The 24,310-nt window shown below is 43.5% G+C and overlaps 1 protein-coding gene across 1 annotated transcript; it reads right to left on the reverse strand.

Annotated features, from left to right (window-relative positions):
- Positions 1-1,181: 1,181 nt before the first annotated feature.
- On the reverse strand, positions 1,182-13,562 carry SCAMP5 (secretory carrier membrane protein 5). The gene is made up of 7 exons (XM_060688519.2): positions 13,482-13,562; positions 9,637-9,706; positions 7,958-8,086; positions 6,725-6,881; positions 4,870-4,971; positions 4,027-4,144; positions 1,182-2,773 (listed from the first exon to the last, which is right to left on the reverse strand). The coding sequence occupies exons 2-7, from the start codon at positions 9,641-9,643 to the stop codon at positions 2,579-2,581; spliced, it is 708 nt and encodes a 235-aa protein (XP_060544502.2). The 5' UTR covers positions 9,644-9,706; positions 13,482-13,562; the 3' UTR covers positions 1,182-2,578.
- Between the last annotated feature and the right edge of the window lie 10,748 nt (positions 13,563-24,310).

The following is a 24,310-nucleotide window of genomic DNA, read 5'->3' on the forward strand; positions in this document are numbered from 1 at the left end:
CAAAATTTCCGTATACCGATTCTCCAGAACCTGTCAGAACCTGCTGGATTTCACTCCTGTCTCTAACCCGTCTGCCACGGAAAGGAGGAAAAAAAGGCATTTTATTGATACAGTTTATTTTATTCATTAATTTTCCAGGTTGACACTGTTTCATCAGGGACAGACATGGAACAATTGTATAATCACATGTGGTCGGATGTTTTAAAATCCCCCCCTTCCTTTTCCCATTGAGATATCTATTTAAAAAAAAAAAAAAAGATTGCACGGTGAATTAGATACAGGGTCAGGATTGTGATGGCCACGGCTATTCTGTGACACGACTATTCTCCACCAAAGGAGAACAGGCCTCTACAGTGCTAGAATAAAAGGAGCCCATTTGGAATCGATGCAAATATACAGAACGTCCCATCTCTCCTTTAGCATAATGACAACATTCTCAGCTTCTCCCATCAGACCGTTGCAATCAGCACACGGTCCAGCAAATAAAAGCAATCTTACAAATCAAAAATGTACAGGAGCGTTTCTCCACCTTGTTCAAGGTTGAGATGTGTGGATTTCAACTTCCGGAATTCCAGTGAAGTTGTTTTCTTGCAGGCGTTTCGTCACCAGGTAACATCATCATTTCTTGACGTCCGCCATCCCCGTCAGAGCCATCCCCAACCCCCCAACACCATCAGAGCACTGACGACGTTACCTAGTTGGGTCAGGAAATGTTTGCAAGAAAACGTCACCAAGCTCAGAGAGCACCAAGGACCCCGCACAATGCTACTTTAATTGACATGCGTTGGAGGGGTTTGTACAGATTAACAGAGTTGGAAGGGACCTTGTAGGTCATCTAGTCCAACCCCCTGCCCAAGCAGGAGATCCCTACACCCTTTCTGACAGATGGCAGTCCAGTCTCTTCTTGAAGGCCTTCAGTGATGAAGCATCCACAAACTCCAGAAGGCAACTTCAGTTCCATCGGTTGATTGTTCTCACTGTCAGGAAATTCCTCCTTATTTCTAGGTTGAATCTCTCCTTGATCATTTCCATCCATTATTCCTTGTTTGGCCTTCAGGTGCTTTGGAAAATAGCTTGACCCCCTCCTCTCTGAGGCAGCCCCTCAAATACTGATTCAACCTAGAAGTAAGGAGAAATTTTCTGACAGTGAGAACAATCAACCCACGGAAGAGAAGTTGCCTTTGGAAGTTGTGGGAGCTTCATCGCTGGAAGCTTTCAAGAAGAGATTGGTGTCTGAGATCAACACAGCTGCTTAAAACAAGACAGCGTAATTGCACCTGAGTGCTCCCCTGATCAACAGATGCCCAATACAGTTTGGTAGACTTGATAGATCCCGGAAAGAAGTAGAATCACGCAAGGGAACCAAGCAGAAAAATCTGCAAGTGAGGAAAACCAGAAATCAAGATGCGAGATAGGATAAAAGGAGGCACAGCTTTGCCAGTTTATTTTCAAAGTTGCTTTGATTTATTTATTCATGTATTTATTTTGAAACGCCCCCCCCCTCTCCCCGCAGATACTTTTGAAAGGAGGGGAGCAAATATTCTGCAAGGAAGTCAGAGCAAAAAGTGTTAATCGCTTGGCTGCTTCCAAAGCAAAATGAATCTGCTTTTTAAAAGCTGTTTCCCCCAAAATAAGACATCCCCTGATAATAAGCCCAATCGGGCTTTTGAGCGCATGGCAATAAGGCCAAGCGCTTATTTCAGGGTTCAAAAAAAATATATATAAGACAGGGTCTTATTTTCAGGGAAACACGGTGTCATCAACTCTGATCAATCGAGTAAGCAGAGGCTCGTAAAATGTGGATTTGTTCAGGCTGAAAGGGAGCGACCTAGGATAGAGACGATGAAAAGATCCAAGACAGAGTAGGCTGTCTTGGCTTCCATCTTGATAAACACAGCCTTCCCGGGAATGTGAAATAAGCCCATATTTAGCCAGGTTTCTAGCGGCTGGGTTTATTGCTGTGGCTTTTAGAGAGAGAAAGAGGAGGAGGAATGAAGGGTTACGAAGCCAGCGACCCACCATACCGCAGGGAGAATCGGCGACAATCAAGAATGGGTGAAATGCTCAAGGCTTCCCTCTCGTAGAGGCGAAGAAGACCTCTTCCCGCCAGTGCTCCGATGCGGCTAGGAAAATCATGATCACCACAAGAAATGTCGAAAAAACACCACCGTACACAGTTTCACCAAAAAAAAATAAAAATAGGAGAAATGAGCACACACACATACAGGCACCACAGCACAACACAACTGTCCTGCGGGGCAATGCGTTTCTTCTTCAGAGGAGGAGGAGGAGGAGGAGGAGAGAGAAGACACCACAGGAGGCCCAAGGACGGGAAGAGGAAGAAGAATCAAATTCAGAGATTTTTCTCGTGGAAGCGTCTCTCCCGGCATCTTGCCGCCTCCCCTTCCCACCCCATCCCACCCCAGCAATAAAGATGGTGGGATTCGTCCCTTGGAAACCTACACAAGATACCCGCACCCCACAACACACGCCTTCTTCGTTCCTTCCTTTGCCCACCTAAAGCCAACTTCTTCTGGGGGGGGGGTTTCACCTCGGACGGGGGGGTTCCTGCAACTTCTCATATGTCGTTGGGGTAGTTATAGTTAGGGGTGGCTGAATACTGCGTTTCCTGCTGCATCATGGCGTTGTGAGCGGCGCCCACGGCCACGTTTTGTGCCGCCTGCTGGACCTGAGGGTTTTTCCAAGCGCCGGTGGTCCACTCCTCCTGAGCTTTGCTGAAACTGCCGCCGCTCCCTCGGTAAAATTTGTGCACCTGCAGGGGAAGAAGAGAAGAAGGGATAGATCCTGATTGTGTGGGTTGCCTCTGCAACACTAAGATAATAGGGTAGGGTAGGGTAGGGTAGGGTAGGGTAGGGTAGGGTAGGGTAGGGTAGGGTAGGGTTGGGTAGGGTTGGGTAGGGTAGGGTAGAGTAGGATAGGATAGGATAGGATAGGATAGGATAGGATAGGATAGGATAGGGTAGGGTAGGGTAGGGTAGAGTAGAATAGAATAGAATAGAATAGAATAGAATTTTAGAATAGAATAGAATGGAATGGAAATTTAGAATAGAATAGAATAGAATAGAATAGAATAGAATAGAATAGAAATTTAGAATAGAGTAGAATGGAAATTTAGAATAGAATAGAAGAATAGAATAGAATAGAATAGAATAGAATAGAATAGAATAGAATAGAAATTTAGAATAGAGTAGAATTTAGAAGACAAGATAAGATAAAATGATAAGAAAATAATAGAAATAGAATAATAGAATAGAATAGAATAGAAATTTAGAATAGAGTAGAATTTAGAAGATAAAATACGATAAGATAAGAAAAGAAAAGATAAGATAATAATAGAAAGAGTAGAGTAGAATAGAATAGAATAGAATAGAATAGAAATTTAGAATACAATAGAATAGAAATTTATAATAGAGTGGAATTTAGAAGACAAGATAAGATAAGATAATAATAGAAAGAGAAGATAGAATAGAATAGAATAGAAATTTATAATAGAATAGAATTTAGAAGATAAGATAATAATAGAAAGAATAGAATAGAATAGAATAGAATAGAATAGAATAGAATAGAATAGAATAGAATAGAATAGAATTGAATAGAATAGAATAGAATCAGAAGAGGAGGCAATGTGGGAGTTAGGATCAGCATCAAGGCAACCTGAGGGCTCCGAGAGGGAAGAGGGAATGGAGCTGGCAGAGAGAGACACACACACAGAGAGACAGACAGAGAGAGAGAGACAGACAGACAGACAGACAGACAAAGAGAGACAGAGAGATAAAAGGCACAGAGAGACCGAGACGGAGCCTGGGCTGGCCGTCAGCCCCTAGGTCTGGAGGTGGCTGATGAGGAAGAGGAGGAACAGCTGGGTCCAATGCCTGACGTGGAGATGCCAGAAGGCAGAGGAGAGGAGAGCAGTGGAAATCTATGGGCCAGTCCTTGGGACAGAAGAGTCACTGCTGCTATTGTATAAAGTATAAAGGCTTTCAGTGGATAAATTAGTTTTCTTACCATACTGAGAGCAATGAAGGAGAACACAGACATGGCTGTGAAGAGAATGGTGGGAATCAGCATCACGACAGCCGAACCCACGTTGGTCCCAAAGAAAGAGATCGCTGCAATCCAGCCACTGTAGCAAAAGAAAAGTGGGTGGGGGGGGGGAGAGAAAAAAGACATTTTAGAGAATTTGGGGTCATTCTCCCCATCGCTCATGGGCGGCTTATTCGGTCTGGATCTGTTTAATCTTGAGGTGCTCAGGATCTTCTTATCGAAATGAAGGAAATTTCAAAGCAAGCGAAAGAAAAGATGCTCCTTTAAAATACAAGATTGCAAGGTGTTCCTTAAAAAGATTTTTTTTAACAAAAAAAAAAATCCTGCCTTTATTATTTGTATAAATAACTATAAAGGTGGCCATCCTTCCTAATGCTCCTTCCTCCTCCTATTTTCCCCATAACAACAACTCTGTGAGGTGGGTTGGACTGAGAGAGAGGGACTGGCCCAAAATCACCCAGGTGGCTTTCAGGTATAAAGCAGGACTAGAACTCCCAGCCTCCTGGTGATTGGCCTAAAGTCACCCAGTCAGCTTTAATGCTTAAGGCAGGACTAGAACTCCCAGCCTCCTGATTTCCAGCCTGGCGCCTTCACCACTAGATTACCAGCCTTGCAAAAAACAAAACAAAACAAAAAAAAAACACTGGCATCATTTCACCAAATCCATCAGAAAGTTTTCTGCCCATTTTTTCCAACTGGGAAACTGCAGCAAGTGCTGGTTCCAACAACTCCCACAAATGCCGATAAAACACCGGACGGCTGAAATGAGCGAAACCACGAACCAGCAACGATCGTCCCACTTACCAAACTCCCCAGCCAGGGATGCCGATGGCTTGAACTATGCTGATCACCAACTGAGCCATGAAGGTGAAGAAGAAAGCCATGAAGCTGAAGGAACTGTCCGTCCTGCAAAAAAAAAAAAAAGAAGAAGGAAGGACCATCTACTCCAGTGTTTTTCAACCTTGGAAGCTTGAAGATGGGTGGACTTCAACTCCCAGATTCTGGGAGTTGAAGTCCACCCATCTTCAAGCTACCAAGGTTGAGAAACACTGGTCTACTCAAACCTCAGCAGCTTCAACTCCCAGAATTCCCCGGAGAGGCAGAGGCACTGCAAGGATCGCTGGTTGCTGCCATCCGATTCAGTTTTTCATGCAGTGCCCTGTGCCTCAGCTTTGTTTACTAATATTATTATTATTATTATTATTATTATTATTATTATTATTATTATTATTGGTTAATCTTTAGTGAAATTCACAGCCTTTGAGGCTGGTTAATAGCTCAGCAGCTCGAGTCCTAACCAAGGACCTAGGAACTGTTAAGGTATCGTCGGAGGATGTAAGCTGTTCCGAGTAAGGTGGTTTTTATAGAGTCAAAATGTTCAAGTCTGGCAAATTTAGAATTTCTAAATAGCGGGGTAGCCCTTTGAGTATTGCTCCGAGGGCTCCAATTACAATCGGGACAACACACGATTTCTTTTTCCACAGTCGCTCAACTTCAATTTGCAAATCCCGGTACTTTGTGATTTTTTCTTGCTGCTTATCTTCAATCCGTGCATCACCAGGTATTGCAATGTCAATGAACCATACTTTTTTCTTTTCAACTATTGTTATGTCAGGTGTGTTGTGTTATTATTATTATTATTATTATTATTATTATTATTATTATTATTATTATTACTATTACTATTACTATTATTATTATTATCTCTTTTATTCATTAAATGTGAAACTCAGTCAACCGAACATTTAAAAATGACCGAGTTTCATGTTTAATGAATAAAAGCGATAATAATATGAAAACAAAGCTGAGGCACAGGGGACTGCATGAAAATCTGAACTGGTTGGCAGCAATTCAGAGATCATCATCATCATCATTATCTACTTTATTCATTAAACATGAAACTCAGTCAACTGAACATCCAAAAATGCATCACAAATACCAGTGACTGGTGCTAATGGTTGATATGGGTTGTTACCAGTGTCCTAGGTATCAACCAAGTACCTTCTTAAGATGCATTATTATTATTATTATTATTATTATTATTATTATTCTCTTTTATTCATTAAACGTGAAACTCAGTCAACTGAACATTTAAAAATGTGCCACAAATACCATTGACTGGTGCTAATGGTTGATACGGGTTGCTGCCAGCATCCTAAGTATCAGCCAAGTATCTTATTAAGATGTATGATGTTCCGATTATTATTATTATTATTATTAGTTTACCCCCTTGCAAGGAAGAGAGATTGCTTAAACAAGCCGTCTTTTCCTAAGCTGATATTCTCCCCAAGTAGCAGGACTCTAAAAAAACGCCAAGGACGATTTAACAAGCTCAGCTCTGTGACCTTAATTAGTTGATTAGATCTCTCCGGTCAGCTCCCAACTCGTGCCTGAAACTGACCAGGCCTTAATCAGTTTCTCACCAAAAGCTTTTGTTGTCAGGCTGCAATCAGCTTTGTTCTCCATGCACACACATAAATGGATTTTTGTTTTTTTAATATTACAGTTTATCCGTGCTGTGTTGGTGAGTGGTGGCTAACCCAGGTAGTCACTAAACGAGGAGTGGCTGTATGGAGGGGCTACCGGGGGAGGGAAGGAGACTCATCATTGCAGAAAAAGAAGGGAGGAACGGAAGACAAGATCCCGCCCTATCACTTACTTGAAAGCTTTGTAAATAGGTCTAAACCAGCAGACGTAGGAGCAGGGTGTAAAGAGAATAAGCCAAAGGATTGCCAGTCCAAAGTTAACGGCTCCACCGCCTCCAATCAGCCATGCGAGGCAACCGATCAGATTGACCGCCAAGGTGATACTATTCACTGTAGACACAGTTATACAAAGAGAGAGAGAAAGAAAGTGAAAGTGAAAGTGAGAGAGAGAGAGAGAGAGAAGAGAAAGAGAAAGAGTGAAAGAGAGAGAAGAGAGACAAAATGAGAGAGAGAGAGAGAAAGACAATGAAAGAAAGAAAGTGAAGGAGAGAAAGAGAGAAAATGATAGAGAGAGATGGGGAGAGAGAGAGAGAGAGAACGTGAGAGAAAGTGAGTGAGTGAGAGAGAGAAAGTGAGAGAGAGAAGAGAGAAAGAGAGAGAGAGAGAAAGAGAAAGTGAGTGAGAGAGAGAGAAAGGGAGAGAGGGAGAGAGAAGAGAGAGAGAGAAGAGAAAGAGAGACAAAATGAGAGAGAGAGAAAGACAATGAAAGAAAGGAAGTGAAGGAGAGAAAGAGAGAAAATGATAGAGATGGGGAGAAAGAGAGAGAGAGAGAGAAAGTGAGAGAAAGTGAGTGAGAGACAGAAAGTGAGAGAGAGTAGAGAGAGAGAGAGAAAGAGAAAGTGAGTGAGAGAGAGAGAGAGAAAGGGAGAGAGGGAGAGAGAAGAGAGAGAGAGAGAGAAGGGAAAGAGAGAGGGAAAGAGTGAGAGAGAAGAGAAAGAGAGACAAAATGAGAGAGAGAGAGAGAGAGAGGGACAAAGACCAAGAGAGAGAAAGTGAGAGAGAGAGAAAAAGAGAGAAGAGAAAGAGAGACAAAATGAGGGACAGAAAAAGAGAGAGAGAGAGAGAGGAAAACAAAAAACAAGAGAGAGATGGGGAGAAAGAGAGAAGGAGCCAAGAGGCAGATCACACAGCGGGAGAGAAAAACAGAGCTCACCGAAGATTCTAGAGGTGCCGCAGTTCAGAAACTAGATGAAGGATCCTTTCCCATTTCTAAGCTATAGAGATAGTCCCCGACCTCTATAGAACCAAATTTAGATTGCTAAGTGAAACATTCGTTAAGTGAGTCTTGGTCCCATTTAATGAGCTTTCTTGCCACATTTGTTAACGGAATCACTGCAGTTGTTCAGTTAGTAACGCTTTTGTTGGGTTAATTCATTGCCCGTCCCACCCACAGACCCTCAACTCACGCATCCAGAGGTAGTAAAGACGCTTGACCGTGGTTCTGTGAAGGGGTGGAATTTCCTCGTCGAAATCCTGGTAAAAACATGGCTTCAGGGGGATGAAGTGGGGCAGAGGGGGGAAATTGTTCACTCTTTCTGCAATAAAAGCAAAAAAGTCATTTTTGGGGGAGGGATGCGGTTCTCTCTTCCCAAACTGAAACGCAAGAGAGAATCCTGAGCAGTTATCTAAGATAAGAAAGAAAAAAAAAAAAAACCAACATTTTGTATGCTATAGAGGTAGTCCTCCACTTATGACCGTAACTGAGCTCAAAATGTCTGTTGCTGAGCGAGACATTGGTGCAGTGAATTTTGTCCCGTTTTACGACCTTTCCTTGCCACAGTCGCTAAGTGAATTCCTGCAGTTATGACGTTAGTCACACGGTTGTTAAATGAACAGGTCACAAGAGGGGAATCACGTGACACCCCCCCCTCAGGACACTGCCACCATCATAAATATGAATCAGTGGCCGGGGGTCTCTGAATTCTGATCATGTGGCCATGTGGATGCTGCAACGGTCGTTAAGTGTGAAAAACGGTCAGAGGTCGCTTTATTCAGGGCTGTTGTCACTTTGAACAGTCACTAAACAAACTGTTGTAAGTCGAGGAGTCCCTGTATGCTGTCAGGCGGAGAGACAAGGTCCACATATCAAGGTCCAATTAAACTGATCGATTGCTAAAAGCCTTTGTGCAGGAATCTTCTCAACTCAACAATTAGCGCCTGCTTAGAGTTAGATAAGAGTCCACAAAATTCAGGAAGGGTGGGATTTAATCTTCTTGTGATTACAGTAGTGGCCAAAATAGTGGAAACCTTTTGGGGAAAGTGTATTTTTGAGATTTGATGGCTAATAACACCACTTTTTGGGGGGGGGGGGGGGGAGTTTCAAGAGAATCCTATTCCACTGCTGGAATGGCCTGGGAATAGCCCAGACCTTCATCCAATTGAAAATCTACGGAGCCGACTAAAGAAACTGGTTAGTTGGGAGCAACCCAGCAATAAAACCCAGTTAATAGAAGCCATCATTCCATCTTGGTCTCATGTTATAACAGCTGCAGAACTCAAAGACTCGGTTCACTCCATGGGAAGAGGTTGTAAGGCCGTCATTCATGCTAAAGGTTACCCAACTAAGTATTAACTGACATGGGGATCATTTTTGTATATCTCGTTTTTTTCTACGTGTTTCCCTTTTCTTCTTTATACTGTAACTGCTATTCTAATAGCAAATCCTTCCTAAAAGTGATTGCATTACATTCTTGATTGAATTACCTTTCCATTGATATATAATTTTATGGTACTACTCCCAAAAAAGTGACATTATTAGCTAGTTTTAGAAAATACACTTTTCCCAAAAGGTTTCCACAATTTTGGCCACTACGTAGGGATTCTAGGCTAATCCCTCTTTTAACGCCACTTCTTCATAGGCAAAGTTACTGCTCAGGTTAAATAAAGCCTTGACGTTCCCAAATTTTGCTCAAAGCATCAATTCTTTGCACAAGGTTTGCCTTAATTTTTTTTTAGATTTCTTGTAAAATTCTTCCTTTATTATTTTTATAAATAACTAAATAGCAGTAAATGTACCCAATACTCCTTCCTAATTTCCTCATAACATTACAAGATTACCATACAAGGAAATTTATCGTTCACTTACCTCCCATGGTGTTTCCTTGTCTTTAAAGTATTGTGTATTGCGCAGAATAAATCTCAGGTCACCACCGAAGCTGAAGTAGAAACAAAGGGGTGGATAGTGTCATTATAACATTGAGCCACTAGAGGGCATTAGTTTGGTTTGCGCCCCTGGATATTTTTATGGCCTCTTCGAGAAACAAGGCTGGGTAAGACCATACCTGGAATACGGCATCCAGTTTTGGTCACCACGTTACCAAAAAAAAATGTTGAGATTTTGGGAGAAAGTGCAGAGAAAAGCAACTAAGACGATTAAAAGACCTGGAGACTAAAACATATGAAGAATGATTGCAGGAACTGGGTTTGGCTAATCTGGAGAAAAGAAGGATTAAGGGGGGACATGATAGCAGTATTTGAGTATTTAAGGGGCTGCCACAAAGAAGAGGGGATCAACTTATTCTCCAAAGCACCAGAAGGTAAAACAAGAAGCAACGGATGGAAACTAATCAAGGAGAGAAGCTACCTGGAATTAAGGAGAAACTTCCTTTTTTTTTTTTATTAAGTTTTTGATTTAAGGACAAAACACAAAACACAAAATGACACCCAGTGTATAATACAAAATAGGGAGAAACTTCCTAACAGTGAGGACAATTAACCAGTGGAACAGCTTGCCACCAGAAGTTGTGGATGCTCCATCACTGGAGGTTTTCAAGAAGAGACTGGACATCCACTTGTCTGAAATGGTATCTGCTGTTTGAGTACGGGGTTGGACTAGAAGACCTCCAAGGTCCCTTCTCGCTCTATTCCAGTTGATTTCGGGGAGACAAAGCCATTTGGTCCATGGCAACCTAATCTATATTATTGCAACCTACTGAATTGTAACATCTAAAACCTAGTGCAGTTCTCCGGCGCCATTTTATTATGGTGATTTTATTACGGTTTTACCTTAATTTTATATTTCACCTTGCATATTCTATCGTCCACATGCAACTCACATAGAGAATCACAGCTTCTCGGCCACAGTCGGTTTTAAATGTAGATTTGGGGGCATAAGATCGCACACCTGGAATCACGGCTTGTAACTCGGAGGAAATGAGGTATGTCTCATTTAGTAAAGCTATTCCAGGCCTTTGGTGAGTCTGTTTATCCCGCCTCTGGATTAGGCAGTAAGATGGTCAGGGCAGATCAGAAGTGGCCTATTTCAAAATAGTCAGAGTCTCTCTCTCCCTCCCTTCCTCTCCCTCTCTCTTTCCCTCTCTCTCTCTCCCCCCCCTCTCTCTCTTTCCCTCTCCCTCTCCCTCTGTCTTCCCCCTCTCTTTCCCCCCTCTCTCTTTCCCCCTTTGTCTCTTTCCCCCTCTCTCCTTCTCCCCCTCTCCCTCTCCCTCTCTCCCTCCCTCTCGCTTTCCCCCCTCTCTCTTTCCCCCTCTCTCTTTCCCTCTCTCTCTCTTTCCCCCTTTTTCTCTCCCCCTCTCTCCTTTTCCTCCTCTCTCCCTCTCCCTCTCTCCCTCCCTCTCGCTTTCCCCCCCACTCTTTCCCCCCTCTCTCTTTCCCCTCTCTCTTTCCCCCTTTCTCTCTCCCCCTCTCTCCTTCTCCCCCTCTCCCTCTCTCCCTCCCTCTCGCTTTCCCCCCTCTCTCTTTCCCCCCTCTCTCTTTCCCTCTCTCTCTCTCTCTTTCCCTCTCTCTCCCCCTCTCTCCTACATTGCAAACATCTTTTCTTTCTTTCTTTTTTCACTTCTCCTGAAGCCAGCTGGTTCAGTAACATATGCCTGAAGTCTCCAGAGATGGTCAAAGGGACTTGAAGGAACTGACCCAAGGGAATCCTGATCCAAGACCCTCCAAAGGAAAAGGAACAGGAGAGTTGGAGCCTATGAACTAACCTCCAGCCTGGCTGGTTAATGGTCACACTGGGAGCTGTAGAATTCTGGGAGTTGAAGTCCACCAATGTTAAAGCAGCCAAGATTGAGGAAATGTTGGCTTAGAACAATGTATGAGCCCAGTTAATGTAGCTTGTCTATTAGCGGTTAAAGCAAACCCTGGCAACTATGGCGTATAGTTTCAAATCAAACTTTTACTACAGTCATAAATTGTGACTTATTGAACTCCCTGTAGTCCTTTAAAACTGTGGTATTTGGATGTATCATTGCTTCCATTGTTGATAACCAAACTGGGATTTTCCTGTAATGGTTCTTTTTAATTTTTTCCCCAGACTTTTAACAGAGCATCTCTTAACATGTGCCTTTGAAAATAAGATTTATTTTTCCCTTCCCAGAGGAAGCCATGCCAACCAAGTTGGAGGTCATGGCCTTCTATCACTAACATTCCTTTACTTTTTTTTTAGTTGTATCCAATCTTTGAGCCATGTTAGAGATGCCGCCTGATAATAGAGTTCCCATTCTGGTAAGCCAAAGCCTCCTTTTTTCCTACTATCTTGTAATAGTTTGAATTTGATACGCGGTTTTTTTTTCCCCTGACCACATGAACTTCGATGTTTATTGTTCGGAAAAAAAAAATTCCCAATTTTATTGGTACCATTTGAAAAAGATAAAGTAACTTGGGTAATATGTTCATTTTAATTGTCGAAATTCTGCCAATTAATGATATTGGTAATTTGGTAGTCCTTTAATTCGGTATGGAGTCAGGGCAACTGGTTGGAGCTACTCACTGGCTTAGGGTCATTTCTAAACTGAGCCAAAGGCTGTTTAGGCAGTCATCACCCAACATGATCCTGCCACCACAGTTAATTTTCAACTATGTTTTGAAGGTCAGCTTCCCTTTTTCTCTGGACAACATCTAACAGGAGAGCCTCTGCATCGAAAATAATATATATATTTACACCCCTTCTTCTATTTGAGAAGGGCCTTTTCACTGGCACTCTAAATTTAAATCTAAACTCACATCATGGAACTAAACACACACACCCCCCGGAGCTTACTCAATGCAGGTGACAAATACGTCATTTGCCTCAGAGTGAATAAAAGGTGAGGCCAGCCCGGAGTGCAGATCATCAGCACCTACTGGCTACTCTTAGGTTCCCAATTTTACTCGGGCGTCCAAGGTGGGTTTGTGAGCATCCCTAGGTCAGGGGGGGGTCTCCAATCTTGGCAACTTTGAAAGACTGGTGGACTTCAACTCCGCCAGCTGGCTGAGGCATTCTGGGAGTTGAAGTCCACCAGTCTTTTAAAGTTGCCAGGATTGGAGACCCCCCTCCCTACACACACTCCCTGTCCTAGGTGAAATCAGGCCTTCCTGGAGGAAATTGGTCCTTGGCTCTTCTCCAGTAGAGCCCAAAGGGTGGTTTTTAGCAAGACACTGGGGTTGTTTATTTCAGCACCTTTGCGCCCTCCAGCGAGGAAAATGGCAGAGAAGGAAGAGAGAAGAGGAGATCTTCCCTTAATCCTGCTAGCTAGTCAAATCTCCTGCTTGCTTGTCCCTCTGGCTTCTGAATGAATGAATGAATGAATGAATGAATGATCTTAGATCCTATCAGGGCTAAGAACTGCAGGGAGGAGGAAGAAGAGGAGGAGGAGGAGGAGGAGGAGGAGGAGGAGGGAGCCTCCATCAACTATTTGCGGTTGTCGGGAAGGATAAGGGGGAGGGGGATTCATCCCAGGGTTCCTAAGGAAGATGAGCCGATCTGTCGATCCGCTGAGCCACTGGATCACTTCTGCTGGGAGGGGGGAGAAAGTGGGGGGGGGAAAGACCCCTTCCCAAAGGCCTCTCTCTCCGAAAGGCCGGCAAAGCCTGGCCAGCAAAGGCTCCGCGATCCTCCCATCCTCCCCAGCCGCCTCCCGGCTCTCCAATGCGGAGGAGGAGGGCCGCTCTTCCCTGCCCCCCACCCTCCACCCCCAGCCGGCCCTATAAAAGACTCACCACAGATGGCCGCTCTTGGTTCACCCCCGGATCCCGGTCTCCGCAGCCTTCGCCTCCCTCCCTCCCTCGCCCGTCCGCCGGCCTGCCCGCCCGCCCGCCGGCGCCTGCCCGCTACTGCAGCGCCGAGGCTCTCGCGAGGATCGGCCGTTTTGTTTCCCCGCGCCGGCGGGCGGCTGTCTCCGGCGGCGGGGCGAGCGCAGGCGGAGCGAAGCGGAGCTCTCGGCGCTGTCCAGGGTGCTGACGCGCTCGGGAGGGGCGGAGGGGCGGGGCTTGCCAGGGGAAAGGGGGCGGGGCTTGTGGGCTTGTTTACCGGATTTCCAATAACAAGGACAGGGGTTGAGTGGGGGTCTTCAAGTAGAAAGCTGGGGGAGGAATAAATGATCTATTTCCCACCCTCCTGATTTTCCACGCAAGAGCTTTGAAGTTTTGGCATCTGCCAGTTGGCTTGGGTCCCTAATAATGGGGGAATATCATTCCCGGAGGTATGCTATGCAATTTGGGTTGAAGACCCTTTCAATGGTGTGGGAGTATGAACGGATTTCCGGGGGGTGGGAGAATTGCAGACGACAGGAACCATTAGCACTACTCAGGTGACCCTGAGGACACAGACAAACCTCCGAGTGGCCTCAACAGGCTCTCTGAATTGAGGACCTGTATCCTGCAGGAGTCAAAAAGAGGGCTGTGAAAATATCTACAGACCCCTCGCATCCTGGACATAAACTGTTTCAACTCCTACCTTCAAAATGACGCTATAGGGCATTGCACACCGGAACAACTAGACACAAGGACAGTTTTTTCCCGAACGCCATCACTCTGCTAAACAAATCATTCCCTCAACACTGTCAAACTATTCACTAAGTCTGCACTACTATTAATCTTCTCATCGTTCCCACCACCCATCTCCTCCCACTTAGGACTGTATGACTGTAACTTTGTTGCTTGAATCCTTACGATTTATATTGATATTGTTTCCTGATTGCTTATTTGTACCCTATGACTATCATTAAGTGTTGTACCTTATTTATTTATTTATTTATTTATTTATTTATTTATTTATTTATTTATTTTTAAAATTTTTATACCGCCCCCTCTCCCGAAGGACTCGGGGTGGTGAACAGCCAAGATTAAAAAACATACAATATAAACATTAAAATACATTTAAAACAAAATTAAATCCCTAATGGCTTTCCCCAATTTAAAACCCCTTACCCATAAAATTCACCAATAAAAATTTTATGATTCTTGATGAACGTATCTTGTCTTTTATGTACACTGAGAGCATAGGCACCAAAGACAAATTCCTTGTGTGTCCAATCACACTTGGCCAATAAAGAATTCTATTCGCTTCGCCTAAAAGGATGCAAACGACCAGCTGTCTGCGAGGAGTATAAATCCTTCCCTTCCCCACCATCCAGTCAGAGCTGAAGAAGCTCCTTGGAGGAGAAGTGAAATATCTTAAAAAGAAAAAAAAAAAGGAAAGTCCGGTTGCATCCTGAAAAAGCAGCTTTGGGACACACCAGAGGTGGTTGGCCAATTACCCCTTTCCCTAAACATTCTGCTTCCTTTCCTTCCCATCTTTAGTTATAGCTTCTATTTCATTGCAATTTTAAGGTGATTCTATATACAGGGAGTCCTCAACTTACAACCACAATGGAGCCCCAGGTTTATGTCACTAAGTGAGACATTCATTGAGTTTCCACCCATTTTAGGACTTTTTCTTACCACAGGTGTTCAGAAAATCACCACCATTGTTAAGTTGATAAAACGGTTGTTAAGTGAATTGGGCTTCCCCATGGACTTTGCTCATCGGAAGGTTGCAAAAACCCCCGGGACACTTCAACCGTCATGAGTCAGTTTCCAAGACTTTGAATTTTGATCATGGGGATGCTGCAAGGGTGTGAAAAACCATCCATAAGTCGCTTTTTTTCAGTGCAGAGGTAACTTGGGTCATTAAATGAACTGTTGTAAGTTGAGAATTACTTGTATATAATAATAATAATTATAATAATAACTTTGTTGTCATTGTACGTGTATACACAGTATACCCATACAATGAAATTCACTTAACACCCAAAGACCAGGTCCAACACACATAACAATCCCCAATCCCACCCACCGCAAATTCCCCACCTCTAAACCACCCAAACATCCACACAACAGACCAAGTAATGCTAACAGCTCACTGATGGGGCCCTTTAGTCCATTGTTGAGTGCAATTATAGCTCTGGGATAAAAACTATTCAGAAAACGTGTGGTCCGAGTTTTAATTGTTCCGTATCTTCTGCCAGAAGGCAACAGTCCAAAAAGATTGTAAGCAGGATGAGAAGAGTCTCTGAGAATGTTATGCAACTTCCTCAAACAGCGAGATTCGAAGATGTCATCCAGGGCTGGTAGCTGGAGCCCGATGATATTCTGGGCAGTTTTAATGATTCTCTGTAGAGCTGTGTGTGTGTGTGTGTCTGTGTGTATCTGTGTGTGTGTGTGTGTGTGTGTGTATTTATGTGTAGGGAGAGAAAGAGAGAGAGAGAGGGATGACAGAGAGAGAGAAGATAGATAGATAGATAGATAGATAGATAGATAGATAGATAGATAGACAGATAGATACATAGATACATATACATAGATACATAGACAGACAGAGATAGGGATAGATTGATGAGAGAGAGAGATGATATATAGATATATGGGATAAATAGATTGATAGATAGATAGATAGATAGATAGACAGACAGACAGACAGACAGACAGACAGACAGACAGACAGATAGATATAAAGACAGACGATAGATAAGATAGATAAGAGAGCGAGAGAGAGATAAAGACAGATATAGATAAGAGAGATAAGAGATAAGAGATAGATAGATAGATAGATAGATAGATAGATAGATAGATAGATAGATAGGTATAGGTATAGGTATCGATAGATATCGATACATATATATAGAGAGAAAGAGAGATGTTTATTGTAATGTAAGCAGCCCAGAGTCGCCTGGTGAAGGTCTCCTTGTGACCACTAGGTGGCAGACGTTACTTCCTTCATTCACTTTCTTACTCTGCATTACTTACTCAATTATTTATTCAAGAGGGAGAACATGTCGTCCTCGACTTACGGCGACAATTGGGACCAGAATTTCCATTGCTAAGCAAGGCGATGAGTCGCACTCGATTTTACAATCCTTTTTGCCGCCGTTGTTACATGAATCACGCAATCGTAAGCCAATCCAGATTTTCCCCCAGTGGACATTGCTGGTTGGAAACTGGCTGGGAAAATTGGAAAATGGGGATCGGGTGACACTCACACAACCCAGGATGCCGCAACCATCATAAATACCGCCCTGAGTCTCCGGAGAAGGGCGGCATATAAATCTAATTTAAAAAAAAAATACATGCTAGTTGCCAAACATTTGAATTTCGATCATGTGAAAAATGGTCATAAGTCACTTTTTTAAGTGCCGTTACAACTTCGGTCACTGAACGAATAGTTGTAAGTCAAGGACTACCTGTATATGTTGGATGCATGTGTTGTATGAGCCTTCCCCAACTTAGAACCTTCCCGGTGTTGGGATTCTCTCCTCCAGCATTGTCGCTCACGACCAGAGAAACGTCATGGACAACATTTGTCTGAAATAGTTTAGGGCTTCCTGTTTGAACAGCGGGGGTGGACTAGAAGACCTCCAAGGTCCCCTTCAACTCTGTAAGTCTGTTGTTCTGTTATTCTGCCAAGAGGGCTACCAACTGCTCTGTCTGGGACTCAGCAAGAGCGTATTCAACGGCCTCTCAGTGCAACCTTAGATGGAGATCCAAGGGCTGATGCCAGGCACAGATAGAAAGGCACCAGGTGCCCAGTGCCAATGCTTCTGTATCGGATGCGCCAACTTTCCATATTGCCCTGATAAAAAGGACAGGAGGGATGGAATGGAAGGAAACGGGGAGGGTTAGTGATCTGGTTACAGTATACTGCTCTCTTTGGCTAGGTTTTCAACTGATAATATTTCGAGTTGAGTCTTTTGTGCATCTTAGTTATTATAGCAGCAGGGAAGGGAGGGAGGGAGGGAGGGAGGGAGGGAGGAAAGGAAAGGAAAGGAAAGGAGGGGAGGGGAGGGGAGGGGAGGGAAGGGAAGAAGGAAAGGAAAGGAAAGGAAAGGAAAGGAAAGGAAAGGAAAGGAAAGGAAAGGAAAGGAAAGGAAAGGAAAGGAAAGGAAAGGAAAGGAAAGGAGGGGAGGGGAGCGGAGGGAAGGGAAGGGAAGAAGGAAAGGAAAGGAAAGGAAAGGAAAGGAAAGGAAAGGAAAGGAAAGGAAAGGAAAGGAAAGGAAAGGAAAGGAAAGAAGGGAAGGAAGGGAAGGGAAGGGAAGGGAAGGAAGATAATAAGGAGGAAAGGAAAGGAAGATAATAAAGAGGAAGGAAAGGAAAGGAAAGGAAAGGAAAGGAAAGGAAAGGAAAGGAAAGGAAAGGAAAGGAAAGGAAAGAAGGGAAGGAAGGGAAGGGAAGGGAAGGGAAGGGAAGGGAAGGGAAGGAAGATAATAAGGAGGAAAGGAAAGGAAGATAATAAGGAGGAAGGAAAGGAAAGGAAAGGAAAGGAAAGGAAAGGAAAGGAAAGGAAAGGAAAGGAAAGGAAAGGAAAGGAAAGGAAAGGAAAGGAAAGGAAAGGATCATAGCAAGTAAAAGTTTTTTTTTTTTTTAAAAAAAAAAACCTAAATATAAGAAAGAAAACACTGCTACTCCATGAAATTTATTAAGCGATGTGACGGAATTTGTTAAAACTGGTCTGAAACCTCTGAATCTCAGTTCATGAGTTTGGTCCTTTTTAAGGTTGGGAAAAGTAACAGTTTGTCTCAAAGTTCCTCCTGCTTCCATCTTAAAATTGAACGGGGTCTGTCTCTGTTCTGTGTGTGTGTATTTGTGTGTAAAACTTGGCAGCAGAGATGCCAATTTTTTGCTCAATTCCATCCCCATAATCTAGGGCAGCTTCGAGGCCAACCCTGGCCTGAAATCCCCGAGAATCAGCTTTTGCCATAGTTTGGAGACCCCAAGTGGGAAGAGATAGATACTAGTAAGGAAGAGAAGAATATTAGTAATACAGACTTAGTGAATAGTTCGACAGTGTTGAGGGAATTATTTGTTTAGCAGAGTGATGGCGTTCGGGGAAAAACTGTCCTTGTGTCTAGTTGTTCTGGTGTGCAGTGCTCTATAGCGTCGTTTTGAGGGTAGGAGTTGAAACAGTTTATGTCCAGGATGCGAGGGGTCTGTAGATATTTTCACAGCCCTCTTTTTGACTCGTGCATTCTGCCTTTTATCATATTTCCCAAAATATTTCATTCTTCTAGGAGAGGGGCGGGTGCTAACTTTCTACAATACCATCCAGTTTTTTAAAATTTTCTTTTAAAGCAAAGGTTCAGGAAAGCTTAGGCCGGGTCAGGAAGCAAAATGTTAGATAGCCAGCTCACCGAACCGAGAGAAAAGAACAAACTCTTCTCCATCCTCCATTTTAATCCCTCCCTCCCGTTTTCTCCAGCCTCTCCTCGTTTAAATCAATCCAGCAATTCCCCCAATCTCCTTTATCCCCCCCCCCACCCTTGTCTGCCAGTTTGCATCGCCCCAAATCCATCCCATCTTGTCTAAGGTTTGTGGGGGGGGGGGATATTTTTAATTTAATTTCATTTTATTTTTTGCTTGAGCTCATTTCAGCTTTTCAGTCTGGCTGTTGTCCTCCATCCAATAAGCTGACAGAGTAATGAATGGCTCTGGATGGCAATTAGAGGATGAAGCTGCTAATAATGAAATTCATTTACATTTTAAGCGCTGCGGGGAGAGTTAGAAGGGGAAGCAGACTGGAAAGCAAAGGCTGGGAGTCATTAGCAGCCCCCCTCCCCTCTTCTCCTCCTCCTCCTCTTTCCTAAATTGCTCGCCTTATGGAGGGAAAAGCGCCGGCCCAATGGACTTCAGTGAGGTGGAAACTGTTTAACATGATTGCAGACGGTTGTCCTTGTTTAGCAGGCTGCAAAAAAGGGGGGGAGGGGGGAAGAGAGAGTTTGTTAAGCCAGGTGATGAAATGCCAGCGTTGCTGTGGATTTGTATATAGCCAATCAAGCCTCCTTGTTCGGGTGGAGAGTGGGTGGGAAAGGAGTGAATAGGTTTGCACCTGGCTGTAGGGGGTGGGTAGGCGGGCGGAAAGTTAGGCAGCGGCCCAACGGATTTGCTCGCCCGATGCTAGAATGGGGAAACAAATCTTTCTCTGTATCATATAATCCAGTGGTCCCCAACCCCCGGTCCGCGGACCGGTGCCGGGCCGTGGAGTACCTGGCACCGGGCCGCCGGCCGCTGCAGCGCAAGGGCTCCTGGGCCGTGCGCAAAGGCTCCGCAAAGGCTCCTGGGCCGGCACCAGGCCGCCGGCCGCTGCAGCGCAAAGGATCCTGGGAAGAGAGCGGTCCGCGGCGATGAAAAGGTTGGTGACCGCTGATATAATCTATCGTGGGTAGGTGCCTAATTTTGTATGAAATAAATACAAAATTGTGTTATTTATTTACAAATACAAAATACAAATGAAATACAAAATTGTGTCTTTATTTTGTATTATGGTACAAAGTTTTGTCAGGGTTATGTAGTGGGTATTGGAGGGGGTGACCCTTTGAGAGCTGTAGGCAATGAAATTTCATTTTAATGTATGCGGATTAGTGTACATTCAAAGTGACAATAAAGTTATTCTATCTATCTATCTATCTATCTATCTATCTATCTATCTATCTATCTATCATCTATCAGTATCTATTTATCTACCGGTATCTATCAGTCTATCAGTCTATCCATCTATCATCTATCTGTGTCTATATCCATCTATATCTATCCATCCTTCCATCCTTCCATCCTTCTTTCTATCTATCTATCTATCTATCTATCTATCTATCTATCTATCTATCATCTATCTATCTATCTATCTATCTATCTATCTATCTATCTATCATCTATCAGTATCTATTTATCTATCTATCAGTATCTATTTATCTACCGGTATCTGTCAGTCTATCCATCTATCATCTATCTATGTCTTATCCATCCTTCCATCCTTCTATCTATCTATCTATCATCTATCGGTATCTATTTAGCTATCTATCAGTATCTCTTTATCTACCGGTATCTATCAGTCTATCCATCTATCATCTATCTATGTCTATATCCATCTATATCTATCCATCCTTCCATCAATCTATCTATCTATCTATCTATCTATCTATCTATCTAACTATCTATCTATCTATCTATCTATCTATCTATCTATCTATCATCTATCTATCTATCTATCTATCTATCTATCATCTATCTATCTATCTATCTATCTATCTATCATCTATCTATCTATCTATCTATCATCTATCTATCTATCTATCTATCTATCTATCTATCTATCTATCATCTATCATCTATCAGTATCTATTTATCTATCTATCAGTATCTCTCTATCTACCGGTATCTATCAGTCTATCCATCTATCATCTATCTATGTCTATATCCATCTATATCTATCCATCCTTCCATCCCTCCATCTATCTATCTATCTATCTGTCTATCTATCTATCTATCTCTATATCCATCTATATCTATTTATCTATCCATTTATCCATCCATCCATCCATCCAATCCCGTCTGTCCATCTGTCTGTCTGTCTGTCTGTCTGTCTGTCTGTCTCTGTCTCTCTCTCTCTCTCTGCCAGTCTGTCTGTGATAAGAGTGTAGATGGGACCAGAAGGAAGGAAGGGAGAGCTTGGCCCCAACCCACTTGGCTCTGGTCCCGCCCCCATTCTTTTTAGCCCCACCCACCCCTGACCAATATTACCATAGCTCCCTTGAGGAGAAGCCTACAAAGAGCTGCCATCTGGAAAGTTCCATTTCAGCTCCATTTCTATCTATTCTTCCCCTGCGATTTCCCAACCAAACTCTAATCTCTGTCGATGATGTTCCAACAATAAAACAAAACAAATATTGCTTCTGCCACCAATTTTTTTTTTAAAAAAATTAAAATAAAAAAAGCAGGCAACCCATTGCATAATGGGGTGGCCTTCCTTGGAATATTAAAAAAACTGTGGACATTCCCACACACCACCAAGGACCGCTCGATTGGCGAGGGGAAAGAACCAGAGGCAGCTTGAGATGGAGAAAGAATTCCTCGGAAATGAGCTTTTAACAGGAATAACAGAGTTGGAAGGGACCTTGGAGGTCATCTAGTCCGACCCCCTGCTCAAGCAGGAAACCTATATAATTTCAGACAAATGGCTGTCCAGTCTCTTCTTAAAAACCTCCAGGAATGAAGCATCCACAACTTCTGAAGCCAAGTTTTCCCACTGATTAATTGTTCTCACTGTCAGGAAATTTCTCCTTAGTTCCAGGTTGCTTCTCTCCTTGATTAGTTTCCACCCATTGCTTCTTGTTTTGCCTTAGGTTGACCCCCTCTTCTTTGTGGCAGCCCCTCAAATATTGGAACCCTGCTATCATGTCACCCCTAGTCCTTCTTTTCATTAAATCCGACATACCCAAGTCCTGCAACCGTTCTTCATATCTTTTAGCCTCCGGTCCCCTAATCCTCTTTGTTGCTCTTCTCTGCACTCTTTCCAGAGTCTCCGCATCTCTCTCTTTATTTTTTTCATATTGTGGCGGCCAAAACTGGATGCTGTGTTCCAAGTGTTTTGTAAGAGCTTGTTCAGTTTTGTTCTTGAGACATCCAGCGGGGTGGGTTAGTCTGCACATTTCAGAATCCTTTTCAACTGGAGGGAGAAACAAAGTCAGCCTTGGCCATTGACGTGCCTGTTTATTCCAGCGGGGAATAACTTGGAGATTACTTCTTCTTTCAAAAGCAATTGCTTTATAAATTCCTTTCTGCTATGACCCACCTAGCAATTTATTTCCATCAGCGGCACCGATGGAAACCACTTTGCATTTCTTATTTAAGATGACAGCTTCACGCTCCCTTTTCTTTCTATCTTCCTTCCTTCCTTCCTTCCTTCCTTCCTTCCTTCCTTCCTTCCTTCCTTCCTTCCTTCCTCCCTCCCTCCCTCCCTCCCTCCCTCCCTTTTCCTTCCTCCCTTCCTTCCTCCCTCCCTCCCTCCTTTCTCCTTCCTTCCTTCTTCCTTCCTACCTACCTCCCTTTTCCTTCCTCCCTCCTCCCTTCCTCCCTTCCTCCCTTTTCCTTCCTCCCTCCTCTTTTCCTTCCTCCCTCCCTCCCTTTTTCTTCCTTCCTTCCTCCATCCCTCCCTTCCTTTTCCTTCCTCCCTTCCTCCCACCCTTTTCTTCCCTTCCTTCCTCCCTTTTCCTTCCTTCCTTCCTTTCTCCCTCTCTCCCTTTTCCCTCCTCTCTCCCTTCCTCCCTTCCTTCCTCCCTTCCTCCCTCCCTTTTTCTTCCTTCTTTCCTTCCTTCCTTCCTCCTCCTTCCTTCCTTCCTCCCTCCCTCCTTTTTTCTCCCTCCCTCCCTCCCTCCCTCCCTTCCTTCCTTCCTTCCTCCTTTCTTGATCGTGGTGTATCACTAAGCCATTGAATTCATTTCTGGTGTAATCACAAGTTCACAATCTTCCTTTTATGTGAGCCCTGTGTAATTATTTATTTAGCAAATTTAGAGAGCTGCTGCCCTTTCACGAGAAGGGATGCCGGCTGGCTGGTAAGCACAATAACAATTAAAAGCAGAGGGCAATCAAGAAGCATCCAACATAAACGTGATCTATATTATTACAGCTACTCTTTGCTCATTATCACAACACGGACCGAAGGAGCATCTTTAAGGGAGAATGCCCTAGCTGTGCATAAACTCCGCTCAGCTTAGGAGCCGAGGAGCTGAGCCAATTTGCTGGCAACCGTACAAGACCACGGCATTGGCTAGTCTTAAAAATGGGGGATTAGCGGTAGCATTAGTAGTAGCCGTAGTAAAATTTAGCAGTATCCCAAATAGATGGCTTAGAATACGCACATACATAGAGACCAATTGGAGATGTTTAGTAAACAGCAGTTCAGACGGATCCAAATGAAGCCAGAGATTCAGCTGCTAACTGAAATATAGGTCAAGCATGCTATGTAATTGCCATGCTTTATCAAAGCAAGCAATATGTCATTTTTTTTTTAATTTATTTGGCTCGCCAAGGCCTTGCATCGAAAAGCGATTTCCATTGCAATTCGTTTACTCTTTTGATGACATTGTACATTTTTGTTTGTTCTCTAATCCATGTGCAACCCATCCTACGCCTACTAGGATATAAATCTATTTGTTTGTTCAAAAGGTTGATAAAACTGCCCAAACTGCCTAATCACAAGTCTAGGCCATGTTCATGATAGCGGTGTTTCGGTATTTGAGGGGCTGCCACAAAGAAGGGGGGGGGAGTGTCAACTTATTCTCCAAAGCACCGAAGGGCAGGACAAGAAACAAAGGTTGGAAACTAATCAAGGAAGAGAAGCAACCTGGAATTAAGGAGAAACTTCCTAACAGTGAGGACAATTAACCAGTGGAACAGCTTGTGGAGATGAAAGAAAGCATTGGGTTGCTTTGACGCTTGTCTGAAAATGCCCAAATTCCATCCAGGTTCTTGGCAGTCAAAAGGGAGAGATTGACAATCTCCGAGAGAGGCATAAAAACAGCCCTGAGGGCTCCGTGCAGCTGATATCTCAATTGCAAATCAATACTCCTGCACGGTTTATCCATCTTTCAACTGTTTCTTCTTAGCCTGGAGTGCAGCAGCCTCCCTCAAAGAAGCCTTAGATGAATTAAGTCACAGGAATGAATTTTCTTTCTTTCTTCTGGGATAGGAACCACCACGATAACCTTGAACAAATCTCTCTCCGTTGCCCAAAGGAGAAGACA

The sequence above is a fragment of the Pantherophis guttatus genome, chromosome 13, assembly GCF_059756535.1.
Source record: "Pantherophis guttatus breed Tessera chromosome 13, ASM5975653v1, whole genome shotgun sequence".
NCBI classification, from domain to species: Eukaryota; Metazoa; Chordata; class Lepidosauria; order Squamata; family Colubridae; genus Pantherophis; species Pantherophis guttatus.

Bases quoted from the DNA above. Each gene is read 5' to 3' on its own strand.
- SCAMP5 (XM_060688519.2), bottom strand. The intron at 4,972-6,724 runs GTAAGTGATAGG...TTTTTTTTGCAG, and splicing joins CCTATTTACAAAGCTTTCAA to GACGGACAGTTCCTTCAGCT. The intron at 2,774-4,026 runs GTAAGAAAACTA...CTTCCCCTGCAG, and splicing joins CCTTCATTGCTCTCAGTATG to GTGCACAAATTTTACCGAGG.